Source organism: Moschus berezovskii, chromosome 27 (assembly GCF_049115385.1).
Source record: "Moschus berezovskii isolate FMDL1 chromosome 27, NW_MosBer_1.0, whole genome shotgun sequence".
NCBI lineage: Eukaryota > Metazoa > Chordata > Mammalia > Artiodactyla > Moschidae > Moschus > Moschus berezovskii.
In genome coordinates this window covers 32911933-32931949 of record NC_142486.1, presented here as the reverse complement: position 1 = coordinate 32931949, position 20017 = coordinate 32911933, and the positions used below count along the sequence as shown (strand labels likewise).

Here is a 20017-nt window from a genome sequence, read left to right as displayed (position 1 = left end):
ATATATATATATATATATATATATATATATACTTTTTTTTTCCATGATAGGAGGAGAGGGAGAAAAATGACACATTCTTTTATTTTTGTTTTTCTGCCTTTGCAAATTCTGTGCTATGTAAGGAGCGTGCCTGGAGCGAGGTGGGGTGGGGTGGGGAGGGGGCAGGCTCAAGGGCAGATGCCCATGCACGGGGTGCTGGGGAAGGTCTTCCTCATCGCCATGCACTTCTCCTTGTCGATGCACAGGGTGTTGGCCTTGATGGCCAGCTCGTGCTCCAGCCGGCACTTGGTCATGACCAACAGCTGCAGCGTGTCCCGGGTCTCCCGCAGCCTCAGCTTGAGGGTCTGCAGGGTGTCATCAATGGTGAACACCTCGTTCACCAGCCTGGGGAGAGAGCAGAGGGGAAGGCGGGTTTGGCCGGCATAAGTGCCTCTCCCAGGTGCCAGGCGCTGGGAGACTCAGAAAGCCAGGTGGGCGAGGCTCAGCCGGCAGGAAAGACAGAGGCGGGATAGGCAGGCGGGTGAACACCAGCAGAGCTGCTGAGGACGGTGAGCACAAAGCGAGACCCAGACGGGATGTTCAGGAAAACAAGCTGGCGGTTCCTCAGTTAAGCACAGACTCAAGACAGGACCCACAAGAACCAAAAGTGAAGTGAAGTGAAAGCCGCTCAGTCGTGTCTGACTCTTTGAGACCCCATGGACTATACAGTTCATGGAGTTCTCCAGGCCAGAATACTGGAGTGGGTAGCCTATTCCTTTTCCAGGGGATCTTCCCAACCTAGGTCTCCCACATTGCAGGAGGATTCTTTACCAGCTGAGATCGAACCCAGGTCTCCCGCATTGCAGGAGGATTCTTTACCAGCTGAGCCACCAGGAAAACCCAAGAATACTGGAGTGGGTAGCCTATCCCTTCTCCAGGGGATCTCCCTGACCCAGGAATTGAACCAGGATCTCCTGAATGGCAGGCGGATTCTTTACCAGCTAAGCTACCAGGGAAGTATAAACAGATACTCAAATCCTTGAAAACTACTCGTGTAGCACTAATGAAAAGTCAGTGAAAGTGTTAGCTGCTCAGTTGTGTCTGACTCTTGCAACTGCATGGACTATAGCCGGCCAGGCTCCTCTGTCCATGGAATTCTCCAGGCAAGAATACAGGTGTGGGTAGCTATTCCCTTCTTCAGGGGGTCTTCCCTACCCAGGGATTGAATCCAGGTCTCCTGCATTGCAGGCAAATCCTTTACCGTCTGAGCCAAGAGTCAGAAGGTGGAAACAATCCAAATGTCCATCGACAGATGAATGGATGCACAAAATATGCTGTCCCCACATGGGGATATTATTCAGATGTAATGAAAAGGAATGCGAAGAACTGACTTATTGGAAAAGACTCATGCTGGGAAGATTGAAGGCAGGAGAAGAAGGAAGGGGACAACGAAGGACAAGATGGTTGGATGGCATCACTGACTTGATGGACATGAGTTTGAGCAAACTCTGGGAGTTGGTGATGGACAGGGAAGCCTGGTGTGGTGCAGTTCATGGGGTCGCAAAGAGTTGGGCACGACTGAGTGACTGAACCGAATTGAACTGAACTGAATAAAAAGCAATGAAGTGCTGATATGTACTACAGCATGGATGGACCTTGAAGACATGATGCTGAGTGAAAGATACCAGACACCACGTCTGAACCCCAGTACCTGTGAATGTGATGCTTTTTGCAAGTAGGATTTTTGTGGATGGAATTCAGTTAAGGATCTCGAGATGAAATTATCCTCAATTAAATGTGCTGTGCTCAGTCCCTCAGTCCTGTCTGACTCTGTGTGACCCCGTGGACTGTAGCCTGCCAGGCTCCTCTGTCCATGGGATTCTCCCAGAATACTGGAAGGGGTTGCCCTGCCCTCCTCCAGGGTATCTTCCCGACCCAGGGATCAAACCCGGATCTCCCACATTGCAGGCGGATTTTTTACTGTCTGAGCCACCAGAGATGGACCCTAAATCCAATGACTGATCTCTTTATAAGAGAAAGGAGAGGGAGATTTGAAACACAGAGCCACATGGGGAGGAAGGCCATGTGAAGATGGAGGCAGATGCAATGATGCAGCTACAAGCCAAGGGCTACCGGCCACCACCAGGAGCCAGGAGAGGGGCCGGGAGAAGATGCTCTCTCAGAACTCCCAGAGAGAATCAACCCTGCTGATACTCTGGTTTCACAGGCTTGGCCTTTGCAAGTTTCAGAGGAGAAATTCTGTTGTTTTAAGCCACCCAGCTGGTGGTCATTTGTCACAGCAGCCTTGGGTCATGAATACACCTGGTAAGCTGTGATGGTGGGTTGGTTGTGGGGCTAGGACCCACCTGGAGGTGGGGGAAGAGAGAGTGCTCAGAACTGGAGGACATGCTGCTGGAAGGGCCCGGGTTGCCATCAGGGTGAGCTTCCCCGCGACAAGCCTGAGCTAGAGAGAGGTGACAGCAGCAGCCTGGAGACCCTTCTTTCCTTAGGGCTCTCTCAGCCAGCACTGTCCAGCAGAATTTTCAGCAGCAATGGAGATAGTCCGTTCCACGCCTCCAGCCACACATCGCTCCTGACCACTTGATATGCAGTTTGTGCAAATAAGAACCTGAATTTTATTCTCAGGCAGTGACCAAGGCTGTGGAAACCTCAGCGCATGGCACCACTCAGTATTTTCTCTCTGAATATTTTTCTTCCTCGTCTTTACTCCTCCAGCTCTCTTTGCCCCATTATCTCAGCTCAGAAGGAAGACAAGCCACTGAGTTGTGGGGGGAACATGTCACATGGCCACAGAGAATGAAGACAGTGTCCTGAGCTTGGAGGGAACAGAACAGTCAAGCGAGCAGCCCCAAGTCACACAGCAAGTCACAGGAAAAATACTCCCCAAGTCCAATGGCCATTTCCTTCCTTGCCTGATCATCGTGCCATCCCAGACCCGCACCCCTAGACTCACAAACCCTGTTTCTGGGCCAGAAGTGAGCTTTGTGCCCTTCTCCCATCAACAGAAGCAGCTCCTCCTTAGCTAAGTGGGACGGGCAGGATTGGGCTGTTCCGAGGGCTCGCAGGTGAGAATTTCACAGAAAGGGCGCTGGAGGATGGGTGAGGTGTGGGCTGGGCGCCTCTTTCACAGGAGTCTGGAGAAAGGGGGGTGGAGCGATCAAAGGGCAAGGACCATGTCTCCGGGCTGGGCAGCACCCTTTCATTGGCTCGGAGAGTTCCCGGAGCAGAACAGGCCTACAAAACCATCCTCACTTAGATGAGAAGGCAGCAGCGCAGAGGGGTGGCCTCCATTGGTGGGGAGACTACCAAGGGCATCCTCAGAGCCCCAGGCCCCCAGTGCCCTGTGGAGTCGTAGAACCGGGTCTCCTGATGGGTGGAGGGCCCATTTGCCAGCTCCTGAGACCTGCTCCTCCCCTGCCGGCCCCCAAGCCCGCGACTCACTTGAACTGGGGGTTGTCCCTGCACAGCTCCACGTTGGGGCGCCGGGTCCGGCACTCCAGCCTCGTCTGCGCCACCTTCAGTGGGCACTCCTTGGCCATGATGGACCTTTCCAGTAGCATGATGGTGTTCTCCGTCTGGAAGATCTCCTGCAGTGTCTGCGGGGAACATTTGTGGTCTCAGAAGGAACCTGAACTTGCACTTGGGTGCTTAGTCGCTCAGTCATGTCTGACTCTCTGCCACCCCGTAGATCGCAGCCCGCCAGGCTCCTCTGCCCATGGGGATTCTCCAGGCAAGAATACTGGAGGGGGTTGCTATGCCCCCAGGGTAATCTTCCCAACCCAGGGATCAAACCCAGGTCTCCCGCATTGCAGGCAGATTCTTCACCCTCTGAGCCACCAGGGAAGAACTTGCACTTAACCAACCGTAAGTACCCCCCAGAACTGAGTGTACTAAAGGTATGACACGTCACTGTGTATAAAGCGTCCATTCTCTTCCCTGTCATTTCCGGCAGCTCTAGACCTATGTATGAACATTTGTAGTTTTCATGGTGCCCTTCACCTGCAAGAAGGTTCTTTAGAGGGGGACTGCGCTGACACCCCTCCCAGACTTGTCAGGGCCCAATGGGGAGGTAATGACAATGACAACACACTCCAGTATTCTTGCCTGGGAAATCCCCTGGACAGAGGAGCTTCACAGGCTACAGTCCCTGGTGTCGCAAAGGAGTTGGACACGACTTAGCGACTCAACAACAACAAATAGCGAGGTGACATGTGCTCTGTTCTGGACAAACCTGGAATGGTACCCTACCACAGTGTCCCTCAACACCCTTTCTTCAATTAATCTATGGGCTTGTCTGTCTCCCTCACTAGCATGTGAGGTCCAAGAGGTCAGGTGCTTTGCTTTATCCATTGCTACATCCCCCCCACCCATCGCCAGGAACAGAGCTCGGTGCAGAGTGAGGGCTGTCACTGCTGCTGCTGCTGCTAAGTCACTTCAGTCATGTCCGACTCTGTGTGACCCCATAGATGGAAGCCCACCAGGCTCCCCCTTCCCTGGGATTCTCCAGGCAAGAGCACTGGAGTGGGTTGCCATTTCCTTCTCCAATGTGTGAAAGTGAAACGTGAAAGTGAAGTCGCTCAGTCGTGTCCGACCCTTAGCGACCCCACAGACTGCAGCCTACCAGGCTCCTCCATCCATGGGATTTTCTAGGTAAGAGTACTGGAGTGGCTTGCCATTGCCTTCTCCGATAAAATACAGCACACCCAGTTAAATGTGAATTTCAGATCAACAACAAAGCATGTTTAGTACAGTAAGTCCAATTTGTTCCTAAGTCCACCAAGGTTAGCCTAGATACCCAATTAACACAACTGGTGATACAGTACTGTACTATAATAGGTTTATAATACTTTTCACACAAATAATAGATAAAAAAAAAATAAAACATTTTTACTCTTACAGTACAGCACCTTGAAACTACAGTACAACAGCTGGCATACAGGGGGTGGCATCAAGTGAACAGGCAAGAAGAATTGCTGACTCGAGGGAGTGGAGGAGGTGGGAGATGGTAGAGCCGAAGGATGGTCAGCAATAGGAGACAGAGCATGTATGCATAGTCACTCAGTCGTGTCCGATTCTTTTCCACCCTTTGGACTGTAGCCCACCAAGCTTCTCTGTCCATGGGATTTTTCAGGCAAGAATACTGGAGTGGGTCGCCATTTCCTCCTCCAGGGGATCTTCCTGACCCAGGAGGGCAAGCTGCAATTTCACTCACTCCTGATGTTAATGGAACGCACATTCACATCTTTGAAAGTTCACAACTTGAAGGTTCATGTGTAGGGGATTTACTGACATGTCTCAGCTATTGCATAACACATACTTACACTAGAAAGTTGTTTGCTGGTTGATCTGAAATTCACGTTTAACTGGACATCCTGCATTCTTATTTGCTAAATATGGCAACTCTACTCATAGTAGGAGTTCAGTAAACATCCACTGAATGAACGAATGAATCACAGTGGGACCTCGAAGTCTAGATTTTTAGTTAGTTCCCCAAGGGTGCTTATGCACACTGAGGTTTTGGACAGTGTGCCCTGAAATTTATATGGTCCTGTCACAGATTTTAATATGCAGAGAACTGTTACATGTGCATGTACCAGTGGGCCTGAATGGGGTGGGGACTGCAGGGTCTAAGACCCTGTCTCACTTTTAGGGACTTTATAATCATAGTTTTTCTCTTTGACATGAGCACCGAAGAATTGATGCTTTTGAACTGTGGTGTTGAAGAGAGTCCCTTGGACTGCAAGGAGATCCAACCAGTCCATCCTAAAGGAGATCAGTCCTGAATATTCATTGTAAGGACTGATGCTGAAGCTGAAACTCCAATCCTTTGGCCACCTGATGCAAAGAACTGACTCACTGGAAATGACCTTGATGCTGGGAAAGATTGAAAGCAGGAGGAGATGGGGACAACAGAGGATGAGATAGTTTGATGGCATCACTGACTCTTTGGACATGAATTTGAGCATGCTCCAGGAGTTGGTGATGGACAGGGAAGCCTGGCATGCTGCAGTCCATGGGGTCCCAAAGAGTCGTACATGACTGAGCAACTGAACTGAACTGATGAAATACTCACAAATCATAGCATGACTATTTTAGCTGGGTTGGGCCCATATTTTATGGGCAACAAGAAATTGGTTAAAAGAGATTTTTTTCCCAAAGAAGTAAAGTCCTGGCTTCCCTATTACCTTAACACGTTATTGACTGGAGATGTATCAATACATTTTTAGACAGTGATACAATTAACATCACTGTGTGAAGTTGTTAGAACTTAAAGTTGATCAAAGATTCATTATCTGACTTCTGACTGTCATTATCATTCACATTTTGCTCCCTTAGGGGTTTTTGATCCAACCTTATGTATATTATAAATGCAAGTTAATTACCAAAAATTTTCAAAAGTGATGCATTACAAAATTTTGAGTAAAGAAGTATTTTTCATTGAATTTTACTTTTTCTGATTGTCTGAGCAACACATATACCAGTATCTTAGAAGATGACAGTTCTTCAGATTATAATTCTGATTCAGATGATGTGAATATTAGACCAAAACAAAAAGACAAAAAATCTTAGTGATGGATTCAAAATGGAAAGTAAAAATGAAACTCATGGTGCTGGAGAAAACTCTACAGGTGTGGCTTCTCAGGTGGCACAGTGATAAAGAATCCACCTGTCAAGCAGGAGACACAAAAGACACAGATTCAATCCTTGGGTCAATAAGATCCCCTGGAGGAGGTCATGGCAGCCCACTCCAGTATTCTTGCCTGGGAAATCCCATGGACAGAGGAGCCTGGTGGGCTACATTCCATAGGGTTGTAAAGAGTCAGACACGACTGAAGCGACTTAGCACACACACACACAGGTGAAACTACTGAATATAATAATCCACAAAGTGTTAGTGAAATAACAGGAATTAATTTTGGCCAGCCAAAATAAAAATCGCTGGCCACAGGTACTAGTTTCTGGAAAAACCACCCAGCATGCCCTGGTCAATAATGAATTTGCATGCATGCTTAGTCACTCAGTCGTGTCCAACTCTTTGCGACCCTGTGGGCAGTAGCCTGCCAGGCTCCTCTGTCCATGGATTCTCCAGGCAAGAATCCTGGGATGGGTTGCCATGCCCTCCTCCAGGGGATTTTCCCGACCCAGGGATCAAACCCGAGTTTCCTGTGTCTCCTGCAATAGCAGGTGGGTTCTTTACCATTGAGCCACCTGGGAAGCCCTACCTTAAGGAAAAAAATTTTTAAAGCCTACAAAGAGAACACATCTCTGTTTCAAGAGAGCAAAAGGATGCCCTTTTCCTACTTGGGCTGAGACAGAGGCAGAGTTATCTGAGGGTGCAGTGGGAGGGGGTGCGACACTGCCTCTTTCAGATCCCACCAAGGAGGGAGGCTGACCCCTCACCTGGTCCTCAGTGGGCCACCCAGACCACAGCATCGCCAGTCAGAGGCTGGTTAAACGCTCTCCCATAAGAACGTTCCGTGCCCGGCACATGGGAAGGTAAACACTCCACTGAGTGGGGAGAACAGCTCCTTAGAAGCCCAGGGGATTCTTCTCAGAAACTTACCCTTCGGATATGCAGGTATGCAAAGCTCAGAGAGCACACCCAACACACTGTAGAAGAAAACTGGACCTTCCAACCCAGGCGGCTCAGTGGTAAAGACTCCACCTGCCAAGCAGGAGGATTTTTGGCAGGCAGGTTCTTTACTACTGAGCCACCTGGGAAGCCCCGTTATGCTTCATTACAGGATACTGAGCACAGTTACCCATGCTTATAGGAGATCCTCGTTGTTTATTTTATGTATAGAAGTGTGTGGACCCTCAACTCACACCACGAAAGGGAAAGTGTTAGTAGCTCAGTGGTGTTCAGCTCTTTGCGACCCCATGGACTGTAGCCCACCAGGATCCTCTGTCCATGGAATTCTCCAGGCAAGAATACTGGAGTGGGTAGCCATCCCCTCCTCCAGGGGATCTTCCTGACCCAGAGATCAAACCTGGTCTCCTGCACTGCAGGCAGATTTTTTACTGTCTGAGCCACCAGGGAAGCATGTATCTGCTCATCCCAAACTCCTCATTTATCCCTCCCACCCCCTTGCCCCTTTGGTAACCATGAGTTTGTTTTCTGTGTCTGTGAGTCTTGTAAATAAGTTGATTTGTATCAGTTTAGATTCCATGTATAAGGGGCATCATAGGGTATTTGTCTTTCTCGTTCTGATTTACTTCACTTAGTGTGATAATCTCTAGGTCCACCTATGTTGCTGCAAATGGCATTATTTCATTGTTTTTTTATGGCTGAGCAGCATTCCTTTATATACCACATGTTCTTTACACATTCATCTATCCATGGACCTTCAGGTCATTTCCATGTCTTGGCTATTGTGAATAGTGCCACTATGAACATTGGAATACATGTATCTTTTTGAATTAGTTTTCTCCAGGAATGGGATTCTTGGATCATATGGTAACTCTATTTTTAGTTTTTTGAAAAACCTCCATACTGTTTTCCCACAGTGGCTGCACCAATTTACATTCCCACCAACAGTGTAGGAGGGTTCCCTTTTATCCACACCCTCTCCAGCATTTATTTTCTGTAGATTTTCTTTGATGATGAAAAGGCCTAGCTCTTGACTCTAGCGAAAGGGCTGATGTTCATTCATGTGCTCAATCATTTCTTCACTCACTCACTAGTTTATGGATGCATTGATTCACTCATTGACTTAACTGTGGATGAGGCACCTATTGGGTGCTAAGCACTGTCGTAGGTAGTGGACACAGCCGTGCACAGAACAGGCAGAAAACACCATCTTCAAGGAGTTACATTCTAGTACAGCGGTCCCCAACCTTTTTGGCACCAGAGACAAGTTTCATGGAGGACAGGCTTTCCATGGACCAGTGAGGCAGGGTATGGTTTCAGGATGATTCAAGAGCATTACATTTATTGTGGACTTTATTTCTATTATTATTATATCAGTTCCACCTCAGATCATCAAGCATTAGATCCCATAGGTTGGGGACCCCTGTTCTAGTGGATTATTTGCCCACTTCTTTAGGCAAGATTTATTAAGCACCTGGGCCTCCCAGATGGTGCTAGCGGTAAGGAACCTGCCTGCCAATGCAGGAGACCTGGATTCAATCCCTGGGTCAGGAAGATCCCCTGGAGGAGGGCATGGCAACCCACTCCTGTATTCTTGCCTGGAGAATCCCATGGACAGAGGAGCCTGGTGGGCTACAGTCCATGGAGTTGCAAAGAGTTGGACACAACTGAAGTGACTAAGCACGCACACACATTTAGCACCCATAAGCCCTTACTACAACTGCAATCATCTTTGTGCTGTGCTGTGCTAAGTTGCTTCAGTCATGTCTGACTCTTTGCAACCCTAGGAGCCTGCCAGGCTCCTCTGTCCATGGGATTCTCCAGGCAAGAATATTGGAGTGGGTTGCCATGCCCTCCTCCAGGGGATCTTCCTGACCCAGGGATCGAGCCCATGTCTGTTACATTTCCTGCATTGGCAGCTGGGTTCTTTACCACTAGAAGCACCACCTGGGAAGCGACCATCTTTACCATCACAGAAGTTCAAGTTCCTTTCTCCCCGTTAACAACACAAATTTGAATGCCTTTAGTGTGCAGGATATCGGTGGGAGATGCCATCACTAGGAGACATCAAGTACATTTCAGTTTTCTGGGAACTCTCACGTGAGCACAGCAGTGAGGCGGGAAGACAGCAGCTCCCAGGCAGAACTAAAGCTTACTGATCGTTTTTCAAACCTGAGTACCACTCCCAGGAGCATGGGGCCAGCCTGTCCTGGCACAGCCTCCCAACACCTGCTCATCTCCCTTGATTGGCAAAGAGCAGCTGGGGGACCCAGAGACTTCTGCAGGCAACAGGCTCCAGTTACGTGTTAACAAGTCCGCTCCGCTTTCGCTATACGTACCTTTCTACCGCGCACGCGCGTTAAGTCGCTTCAGGGTCAGACTCTCTGAGACCCTATGGGCTGTAGCCCGCTAGGCTCTGTCTATGGCATTCTCCAGGCAAGAATACTGGAGTGGGTTGCCATGACCTCTTCCAGGGAATCTTCCCGACCCTGGGATCAAAACCCACATCTCTTCTGTCTCCTGCATTGGCAGGCGGGTTCTTCACTACTCGCACCACCTGGGAAACCCAGCTACTCTCTACTCCTGGCAAATGCTGTTGGTTTGCCATCCATAGAATAATATAATTACATTTTACGACTTGAGTGAAACATATAAAGTGAGTAACAGCCCAGGTGGCCGGGCAGGGGGTGGGCAGGTAAAATCAGAAAGGGTGACGGTGAAGGACGGTGCTGAGGGGCACTCTGAAGCCCCTTGCCCCCATCTCCTCCTTGGGTCTAGCTTTTGGCGGTGTGGTGGGGCAGCTGGAACCGACTCTTGCTTTTTCTCCATGCCACCACCCCTTCCCACCCGACCCCACCCCCCGGCATTTCTTGAACAGGCCTGCCTTGTGGATTTTCCAGAACAGAAGGGGTTTTCCAGAATCAGCTGTTCTAGAACCCACTGATGACTCACACCCAAGGCAAATCTGCCCAGGCAGGTCTAAACTCTGCTGAAAAATGTTCCTCCAAACCTCCTGTCCAGCCTCCGTCACTCACAGCCAGGGTCCTCTTCATTGGAAGGGAGGAAAAAGATACACACACACACACACACACGCACACACACACTCCATCTTGGGGGCAGCCCCTGACGCCTACCACCGTCCTGCCAGCCTGTGCACCTCCAAAAGCCCTGGGGGCAGTGACTCAGCTTCCAGAAGTTTGAGGAATGTGACCCCCAAGGGGCAGAGGCAGAGACCACGTTGGCTGACCAGAAGCAGGGGGTGGAGACGGAACAGCCTTGGGCTTCAGGCTCAGCAGGAAGCTAAGGTGCCAAGACTAAGCTCTGAGCTTCAGGACAGCCTGGTCCCTAGACCCCAAATTCCATGATGTCCGCCAAGGAGAAAAGCTTGGAGTCCGAGAGGGTAACCCACATATCCCAGCATGTCTGCTCCTGGTCTATACTATATACACTGAAGGAGCCCAAGACCACTCTGGAACATACGTGTCAAGGAGGTTCAGTGAGCCGGCAGCAACCGGCTGCCTGCAGCCACAGAGACAGACATGTAAAAAATGCTAAGTGAGCAAGCAGGTGGAGGATTGGGGCAGTCCATAGATGGATTAACCTCACATCCATAGGAACGAGGCAAGGTGAGGAAACTGGGAAGCAGGATGAGTTATTTGACACATTCCCTTTTGAGAAAAGTAAAGATCCATGCAGATGCAACGGTGATCCACGTTTTGTAAGAACACATTTAAACGGGTGGCAGAGGAGGAGTGGTTAGGTTTCATCACTGACTCGATGGACATGAATTTGAGCAAACTTTGGGAGAAGGTGAAGGACAGAGGAGCCTGGTGTGCTGCAGTCCTTGGGGCTGCAAAGAGTCAAACACGACTGAGGGACTGAACCACGTTTAAATCAATAGGTCAACATTCTTTAAAGAGGTCATGTTCATTCATTCATTCAAATAGTCCCCGAGGTCGTCTGTGGGAGAATAGGAGTTACCCTGAAGGTTAGGGATAAAAGGGGGTAAACAAGGAAATGAGGGGTCTGTACAAACATATGTGCCAGGAGCCAAGATGTATGATAAACTTACCTCTCTTCCCCAGGATCAAAAGATGAGAAAAAAAAATCCCACAATCCTATCAGATCTAAGGTTTCCTTTTAAAATAACTTTCTTAAGGGAGAAATTCTATTAAAGACAAAGTGCTATCTAATTGTAATGGGTGTTAATTCTTGCATTTGTTTGCCCATTAGAATTATCTGGACAGTTTTTTAAACTGCAGCTGTCTGCCCCCCTCCACCAGAGGTTCAGATTTCATTGGCCCGGGCTGCAGTGGGTGTCAGAAGGTTTTAGGAACTCCCTAAAGGTGCAGCCAGAGTCAGGAAATACTGATTCAGGTGATTGAGATATGCAAACGCTAATGAGTCCCAAGGGGAAGGAGATGGATGGAGGACTCTGGTTAGGGACTTGGAGGTGCAACTCAAGACTGTCCATCTTGGCAGGAAAACCCCAAGTGGAGTCACGGGAGTAATTTCATCCCTTGAAGATATTTTTGGAGATGCACATGTGGGTGACCTGTGCGCCATGGGCTTGGGTTTCCAGCAAGGGGCCTGGGGAAAAGTGGCTGCCTCATCACAGGGTTTTCAGGTTTCTGGGGGACATCTGACATCAGCAGTTGGAAATCCTGGTGCTCCGACCCCCAGCCCAGAGCTGTGCCCTTGTCCCGCACTGTGGTTGCCTAGGCGATCCAGATCCCGGCCCAGGCAGGCGGGAAGCTCAGAGCACAGGCAGCCTTGCCAGGCAAGTCTGTACCTGCTCTGCAGCTCAGAATCGCTCAGACCCAAGGCACCTGTTAAATGCACACACACACACACGGAATGAGTGTCTCAAACATCTTCACCACCCTCTGCAGGGGGAAGAAGATAGAAGTGTTTGAGACATTCAATCACCCACTCACCCACCTACCTGCCCATGGAGCTGGTATATCTCACAATCCACATCTAACCCAGCATGCTCCCACCACAGGGCCTTTGCACAGACTGTTCCCTCTGCCAGGGATGCTCCTTCCCCAGATCTCCACATGGCTCATTCCCTCATGCCCTCTGGTTATGGCTAAAATTCCCAGAAGACCTTTCTCTGATCATTTCCTTTAAACTTACAACCCCCAAACTGGCCAGTACTCCCAATTGTTCAAATTCTGCTTTCTTTTCCCTATAGTCCTTATACTTTCTGACATACTGTGCTTTATTCATTAAAGAGTCTCTTGATGAAGGTAAAAGAGGAGAATGAAAGAGCTGGCTTAAAAGTCAACATTCAAAAAACAAAGATCATGTCATCCTGTCCCATCACTTCATGGAAAATAGATGGGAAAACAATGGAAACAGTCTTTATTAGCCCAAGACTTTATTTTCTTGGGTTCCAAAATCACTGTGGATGGTGACTGCAGCCATGAAATTAAAAGACGCTTGCTCCTTGGAAGAAAAGCTATGACAAACCTAGACAGCATATTAAAAAGCAGAGACAACGCTTTGGCGACAAACGTTCATATAGTCAAAGCTATGGTTTTCCCAGTGGTCATGTACAGATTTAGACCATGAGTCACGTGAGAGTTGGACCATAAAGAAGGGAGAGAGCTGAAGAATTGATGCTTTTGAACTGTGGTGCTGGGGAAGACTCTTGAGAATCCCTTGGACTGCAAGGAGATCAAACCAGTCAATCCTAAAGGAAATCAACCCTGAATGTTTATTGGAAGGCCTGATAATGAAGCTGAAGCTTCAGTTCTTTGGCCACCTGATGCAAAGAGCTGACTCACTGGAAAAGACCCTGATGCTGGGAAAGATTGAAGGTGGGAGGAAAAGGGGGCGACAGAGGATGAGATGGTTGGATGGCATCACCAATTCAATGGACATGAGTTTGAGCAAATTCTGGGAGATAGTGAAGGACAGGGAAGCCTGGCATGCTGCAGTCCATGGGGTCACAAAGAGTCGGACACGACTGAGTGACTGAACAACTCATTGATGTTGTCCATCATCCTCTACCAGGGAGGAAGCTCCATGTGGGGAGGGATTTTTGTTTTGCTCTCTGCTGAATCCCCACTGCCTAAACCAATCAGTGCCTGGGACATAGTAATAATGTCACCTAACACTTAAAATAGTGCTGACAGTGTGCCAGGCATTTTGCTAAAAGCTGTATATATTGAGCAACTGCTTAGTCATTTAGTGGTATCCGACTATTTGCGACCCCGTGGACTGCAGCCCGCCAGGCTCCTCTGCCCATGGAATTTTCCAGGTAAGAATGCTGGAGTGGATTGCATTTCATATTCCAGGGGCTATCAGGGATAGAACCCAAGTCCCCTGCATTGGTAGGCAGATTCTTTACCACTGTGCCACCTGGGAAGCCCACTGACTAATTCAGTTCAGTTCAGTTCAGTCGCTCAGCCATGTCCAACTCTCTGCGACCCCATGAATCACAGAACGCCAGGCCTCCCTGTCCATCACCAACTCCCGGAGTTCACTCAAACTCATGTCCACAGAGTCAGTGATGCCATCCAGCCATCTCATTCTCTGTTGTCCCCTTCTCCTCCCGCCCCCAACCTTTCCCAGCATCAGAGTCTTTTCCAGTGAGTCAGCTTGTCACATGAGGTGGCCAAAGTATTGGAGTTTCAGCTTTAGCATCAGTCCTTTAGTAGATGCTTAATGAACACTTCCTCCCTGGATGGACCAATGCACACCATGAGGTGTTTGCTTAAGAAGAAAGCAGAGACATTGGCACCAGACAACCTGAATCTCTCCAAATCCCAGCCCCAGCACATCTAAGCTGGGTGACCTTAGGCAAGTGTCCTAGGCTCTCTGATCCTTTCTGGTAAAATGGGGATCACAGCCACTCCATAGAGTGGAGGTGAGGCCATTGTGCGAGGCCTGGGAGAAGGAGCTTTTGGAAACCTTAGCAAGTATATAAAGCCCTTCACTGTTGGCACATGAAGCTAGTGACACTCCTTTGCGGTAACTTGAAAAGTATTGGTACCAAGTCCTGCTCTTCCCAAAGCAAGCCCGTGCCTGTATGTGCGTATTCCTCCCACAAACACGCCCTGGAAAAAGCCACCGTACCCCTCCTTCCATCTTCCCTTGGCCAGCTAGAGAGCTCTCGCCCTCCTTCCCTGTTTGCCTTTCTCCCCAGTCCCTGAGCTGGGGAAGCCTCCTGAGGCAGGGCGAAGGGCTGCCTGCTGTGGGATTGGACCAGAGGCTCACCCCATGGAAGGAGTCTCCGCAGCCTTGGCCCAAAGCTGGAACTCAGTTGGGAAGGAGGGTCCCCAGGCCCTAGACTGAGAAAGGGGTATTTCTAAGCCTCCCGTGTGCCAGGAATAGGGGGCAAGGAAGGCAGGTCCCTTCAGCTCACTGAGTCCCTCTGCAGTCACACAGATCTAGGTTCAAACACCAGCTCCAGCTCTTCCGCACTGTGTGCCCTTCAATGGGTCGCTTACCCTCTCCGTCCCTTATGTATTCATGTATTCAATATCCACTCAGCCCCTTCACTCAATAGCCCCAACTATGGGGCCAGACATTGTATGGGGCACTTGTTCTTTTTGTTGTTGTTGTTTAGTTGCTAAGTCATGTCCGACCCTTTGCGACCCCATGGACTATAGCCCACAGGGCTCCTCTGTCCGTGGGATTTCCCAGGCAATAATACTGTGGATGTGAAGTGAAAGTCGCTCAGTCGGGTCCAACTCTTTGCGACCTCATGGACTGTATAGTCCATGGAATTCTCCAGGCCAGAAAGCTGGAGTGGGTAGTCAGTCCCCTTCTCTGGGGGATCTTCCCAACCCAGGGATTAAACCCAGGTCTCCCACACTGAAGGCAGATTCTTTACCAACTGGGCCACCAGGGAAGCCCAGAATACTATAGTGGGTTGTCATTTCCTTCTCCAGGGGATCTTCCCAACCCAGGGACAGAACCCACATCTTTTGCTTGGCAGGCAGATTCTTTACCATGGAGTCACCTGGGAAACCCATGCTTTTACTATCATGCTATAAAGTTAGCATAATAATAATAACAAATCACCCACCAGGTTACCATGCAGATTAAATGAGATTAAATACCATGTATATAAAATGCTTAGTCCAGTGCAGGCATGTGCCACGAGGCTGTCCTTCCTGCCCACCCTATGCCCAGTTCCCATCCTGCAGTGTTCAGCCCCTTAGGAGATTTTTCCTTTGAGATAATTGTTGTTGTTGTTTAATATCAGACAATAGGAAACTCAGAGTTTGTTTCTGCAGGCAACTTCAGTTCCCTCAGATGTCCAGTGCAGGGCTCAACTTCCATCAGCTCACTTATTGATGGGTGAGGGTGTAAGGGGTCAAGGCAGGGGTTGCCTGTGCAATGGAGGAGGAATGTCCTCTTTCTCAGCTTCTAGAATGTGGCTCAGGGAGGGTCGGCTCAAGGTAGAAGGTGGGCCAGTCCCCTAACCCCCAATCCCCCAGCCCCGCCTGAGCAACTAAAGAGCTATTTGTTCACAACACCCCTCTACCTTCCCAATGCCCCCCTCTCCTCCCTGCCCCCTGCCCCGGCTCCAGGCAGATTCCCAGCCACAGGGGCCTCCTTGCAGGGTGTCTTGGAGGTAAGAGTCCTGGGCAGGAAGTCAGGAGACTGGGGTCCCATCCAAGCCCTAACACAAACCAGCTGTGGAACTCACACCTCACTCAGAGCCCTGGGCGGTGGGGGCCCCAATTTCCTTATGCAGCAAATGGGGACTCAAGACCTGTCTCCCTCACCAGTTAGGACACTCTAAGTGCTCCTGGACCACATTCAAGCTCTAATCCATCACCCATCACCTCCACGTGCCCGGAGCCATGTCCTCTGAGGTCCAGTCTGAGAGCTGCTGTTAACAGCTGCAGGTGTGGCTGTGTGTGCGCACGTGTGTGTATGTGCAGGTGTGCGTCTGTGATTTTGTTTTTAAGTCTTCAAGTCAACCCCCTTCAGATGGCTGGGAGTCCCAGTACACAGCCTTCTGGAGCACCTTGAAGATGCTGTGGACACTGGACACATTTTTCTCTAAAGTTCTGAATGGTAGATATTTTCGGTTTTAGGAGACACATAGTTTCTGTCACATATAGTTTCTGAGTTTCTGAGCTCAACTTAGCCAAGGCAGTGCACAATTAGCCCTGAACAATACGGAAATGTATGGGGGAATCTGTGTTCCAATAAAACTTTATTTACAAAAACAGTCAGGGGAGGGGAAGATTTGGCCCCAGGGCTGGTAGTTTGATGGGCTTCCCAGGTGGCTCAGTGGGTAAAGAATCCACCTGCCAATGGAGGAGATGCAGGACTGATCCTTGGGTCAGGAAGATCCCTTGGAGAAGTGAATGGCAACCCACTCCAGTATTCTTGCCTGGAGAATCCCATGAACAAGAAGCCTGGTGAGCTACAGACCAATGGGGGTCTCAAAGAGTCAGACACGATGGAGCATGCACGCAGGCTGTAGCTCATCACAGAGGAAGTCCTGATTCCTCTAAGCCTCCCATCACACACAAGGCTGCTGCTCCTTCGAGGTTTCCCACGTTCAGAGAGTAATTTCTCCAACAGCTTTGCTCCTCAAGGGGTGGTCTCCGGATCAGCATGGCTGGACTCTGAGCACTTGTCATACATGCAGAGTCTCAGGCCCCACCCCAGACCTCCCAAGGTGCTGCTCATTTTAGCAAAACGCTGAGGTGACAGCACGCATGGTAAAGTTTTAAAGCAGAAGGACACGATCGGGTTTGTTGTTTGAGGCAGATCTCTCCGGCCGCCGTTAGGAGGGTGGGCAGAGGGCACAGAGCTGGAAAGAAGATGGCCAGGGAGGAACTGAGAGGCAGGAGGGCCCAGATGGAGAGACGCAGAGGGGACAAGGTCACCAGAGGATACGAGGGGCAAAAGGTGGCGCGCCATGATGGTCGGAGCGTGCCCAGGGAGGAAGCTGCTGCTGCTGCTGCTAAGTCACTTCAGTCGTGTCCGACTCTGTGTGACCTCATAGATGGAAGCCCACCAGGCTCCCCCGTCCCTGGGATTCTCCAGGCAAGAACACTGGAGTGGGTTGCCATTTCCTTCTCCAATGTGTGAAAGTGAAAAGTGAAAGTAAAGTTGCTCAGTCGTGTCCGACTCTTAGCGACCACACGGACTGCAGCCTACCAGGCTCCTCCATCCATGGGATTTTCTAGGCAAGAGTACTGGAGTGGCTTGCCATTGCCTTCTCCTAGGGAGGAAGCACCAGCCCCTAAACTCAAACAGCTTCTGTTCCAAGGCCAGCACCACACCACTGAACATGTGGGCTTGCAAATGGCCAAACCTCTCTGGGCCTCAGCTTCCCCATCTGTATAATGGAGATAATAACAATATCTACCTCAGAGGGTGACTGCGAGGATTACTTTAGGTACCCCATGCTAAGCACAATGGCTGCCACCTAACAAGCACTCTGTAGACCTCAGCACTTTCTATCCATCCACCCATCCATCCATCCATCCACCTACGTACCCATCCATCTATCCATGTATCCATCCATGTCTACCTATCTTTTACCTTTTATTCTTTCTTTTAAAAAATGTTTCTTTATTTAGCCACACCAGGTCTTATTTGTGGCACACAGCATGTGGGATCTGGTTCCCTCACTAGGGATCAAACCAGGGCCCCTGCATTGGGAGCGCAGAGTCTTAGCCACTGGACCACCAGGGAATTCCCCTCCTTTCTTTATTTTAAAAAGTCAAACCTTAATGCCAGGAGACCAGTCTTCTCAGTCTTGGCGCTGTTGGTATTTGTGGCGGGGTTATTCTGTTCTTCTGTGGTGCTGCCCTGGGCACTGTAGGGTGTTTAACTGCATCCCTGGTCTCTACCCAATGGGTGCCAGGAGCAGCCCCTCCCAAGTCGTAATGACCAAAAATGTCTCCAAACATTGTCAGATGTTCCCTGGTATAAAATTGTCCCATTGGAGGGCACTGATCTAGATATTATTATTGTTGTTGTTGTTAGGCTGTGTTGGCGGGAGCAGGGAAGATGCTCACATTGACTTAAAGAATAAACTCTGGAGCAGAACACCTAGATTCAAATCCTGACTCTGCCATTTACTAGCTGAAGTGGGTAAGGGCTTTAGGAAAACATTTGTCCTCAGTTTCCTCATCCGTAAAATGGGGCTAAAAGTAATCCCTTCTTCACAGGGTTGTTGGCAACCCACTGCAGTATTCTTGTCTGGGAAATTTCATGGACAGGGGAGCCTGGTGGGCTGTAGCCCATGGGGTTGCAAAGAGCCAGGCATGACTGAGCATGCACACACACACCACACACCACACACCACACACCACACACACACACACACACACACACACACACGGGGTTGTAGGAGGGAAATGAGCTAATGTTAGAAAAGCAATTAGAACTCCAGCTGCACGGAGTGAGGTTAATATGCCTCTTGTGATGGTGAGTTTTTTCTTTCACCTTCTACTTGCAACAGGATGACAAACTAGATGATGAGCATCCACATTCAGACCTTGTGAGGGACCAGCTGACAGCAAGCCCCAGTCCCAGGCTTGGGGAAATGATTAAGTCCTGGCTGGAAATGGTCTTTGGCCCCAGATGGCAAGGTACATCCTTGCCAGGAGTGCCTAGGACAAAAGCAACCTTAGCTTGGTGGAAAAGTGCTCTGATGTTCCTGGTTGGAACAGAAATCCACCCAAGGGCTTTGAAAGGGGGGACACTTTTGGCAGTGGTGTTGGTCATTTCAAAATATCTGCCTGCATCTTGTGACAGCAGACAAAGCCTCCAGGGCCGGGAAATTATTTTTGATGTGAAGGGGAAAACGGCAGATTTAGCAGTTTCAGCCGGCTTTGGGCTTCTGTATGCTTTGTGCAATCTTGCAAATTTATTGTTTTCTAAATTGCGTGCAGCCAAGGGGTTTCCAAGGAGATGCCTGACTCAGTGCAGTTTCCCCAGCTTCAGAAGGCATAAGGCAGCTTGGAATCCTTTTGCTGGTCAAATGGTGGAAGATTTTCAACTGCAGCTGGGCCCAAGGGCAAAAGCTAGTGGAGGAGGGCTCCAGAGGGACTTGGCCAGAAATGCAAGTCGTGAAAGAGCCAGAGTGGCGAGTCTCAAACTTGGCCCACTTGATGTTTGAGGCCACAACTTCTTTGCTGGGAGGCTGGACCATCTTGTGCATCGACATGTTCAGCAGCATCCCTGGATGCCACACACTATTTGTGTCTGTTAGTAGCGCCCTGACCCCTTCCCCCGCCACATGGCAACTTATAACAACCAAAATGTCTCCAGACGTTGGCAAATGCCACTGGGGAGTAAATTCAGCCAGGGTGAGAATTGCTACTCTGAGGAGAGCTGTTGAGTCAACCCTACTCACAGTTGTTTCTGTCCAGAGGCGGCCAGCTGCCTTCAGACAATGCCAGGCCGGTACACATACCAGCTGCTCAGAGGTCA

General features: G+C 49.6%; 1 protein-coding gene across 1 annotated transcript in view; it reads right to left on the bottom strand.

The window, feature by feature from the left end:
- Positions 1–70: 70 nt before the first annotated feature.
- Positions 71–20017, bottom strand: part of TEKT5 (tektin 5) — a 50353-nt gene continuing 30406 nt past the window's right edge. Inside the window, exons 6-7 of the mRNA XM_055408887.2 lie at positions 3442–3596; positions 71–384 (exon numbers count right to left, since the gene is read on the bottom strand). Of these exons, the coding sequence (XP_055264862.2) occupies positions 168–384; positions 3442–3596 (372 nt within the window). The 3' untranslated portion in view covers positions 71–167. The remainder of the gene's footprint in view (positions 385–3441; positions 3597–20017) is intronic.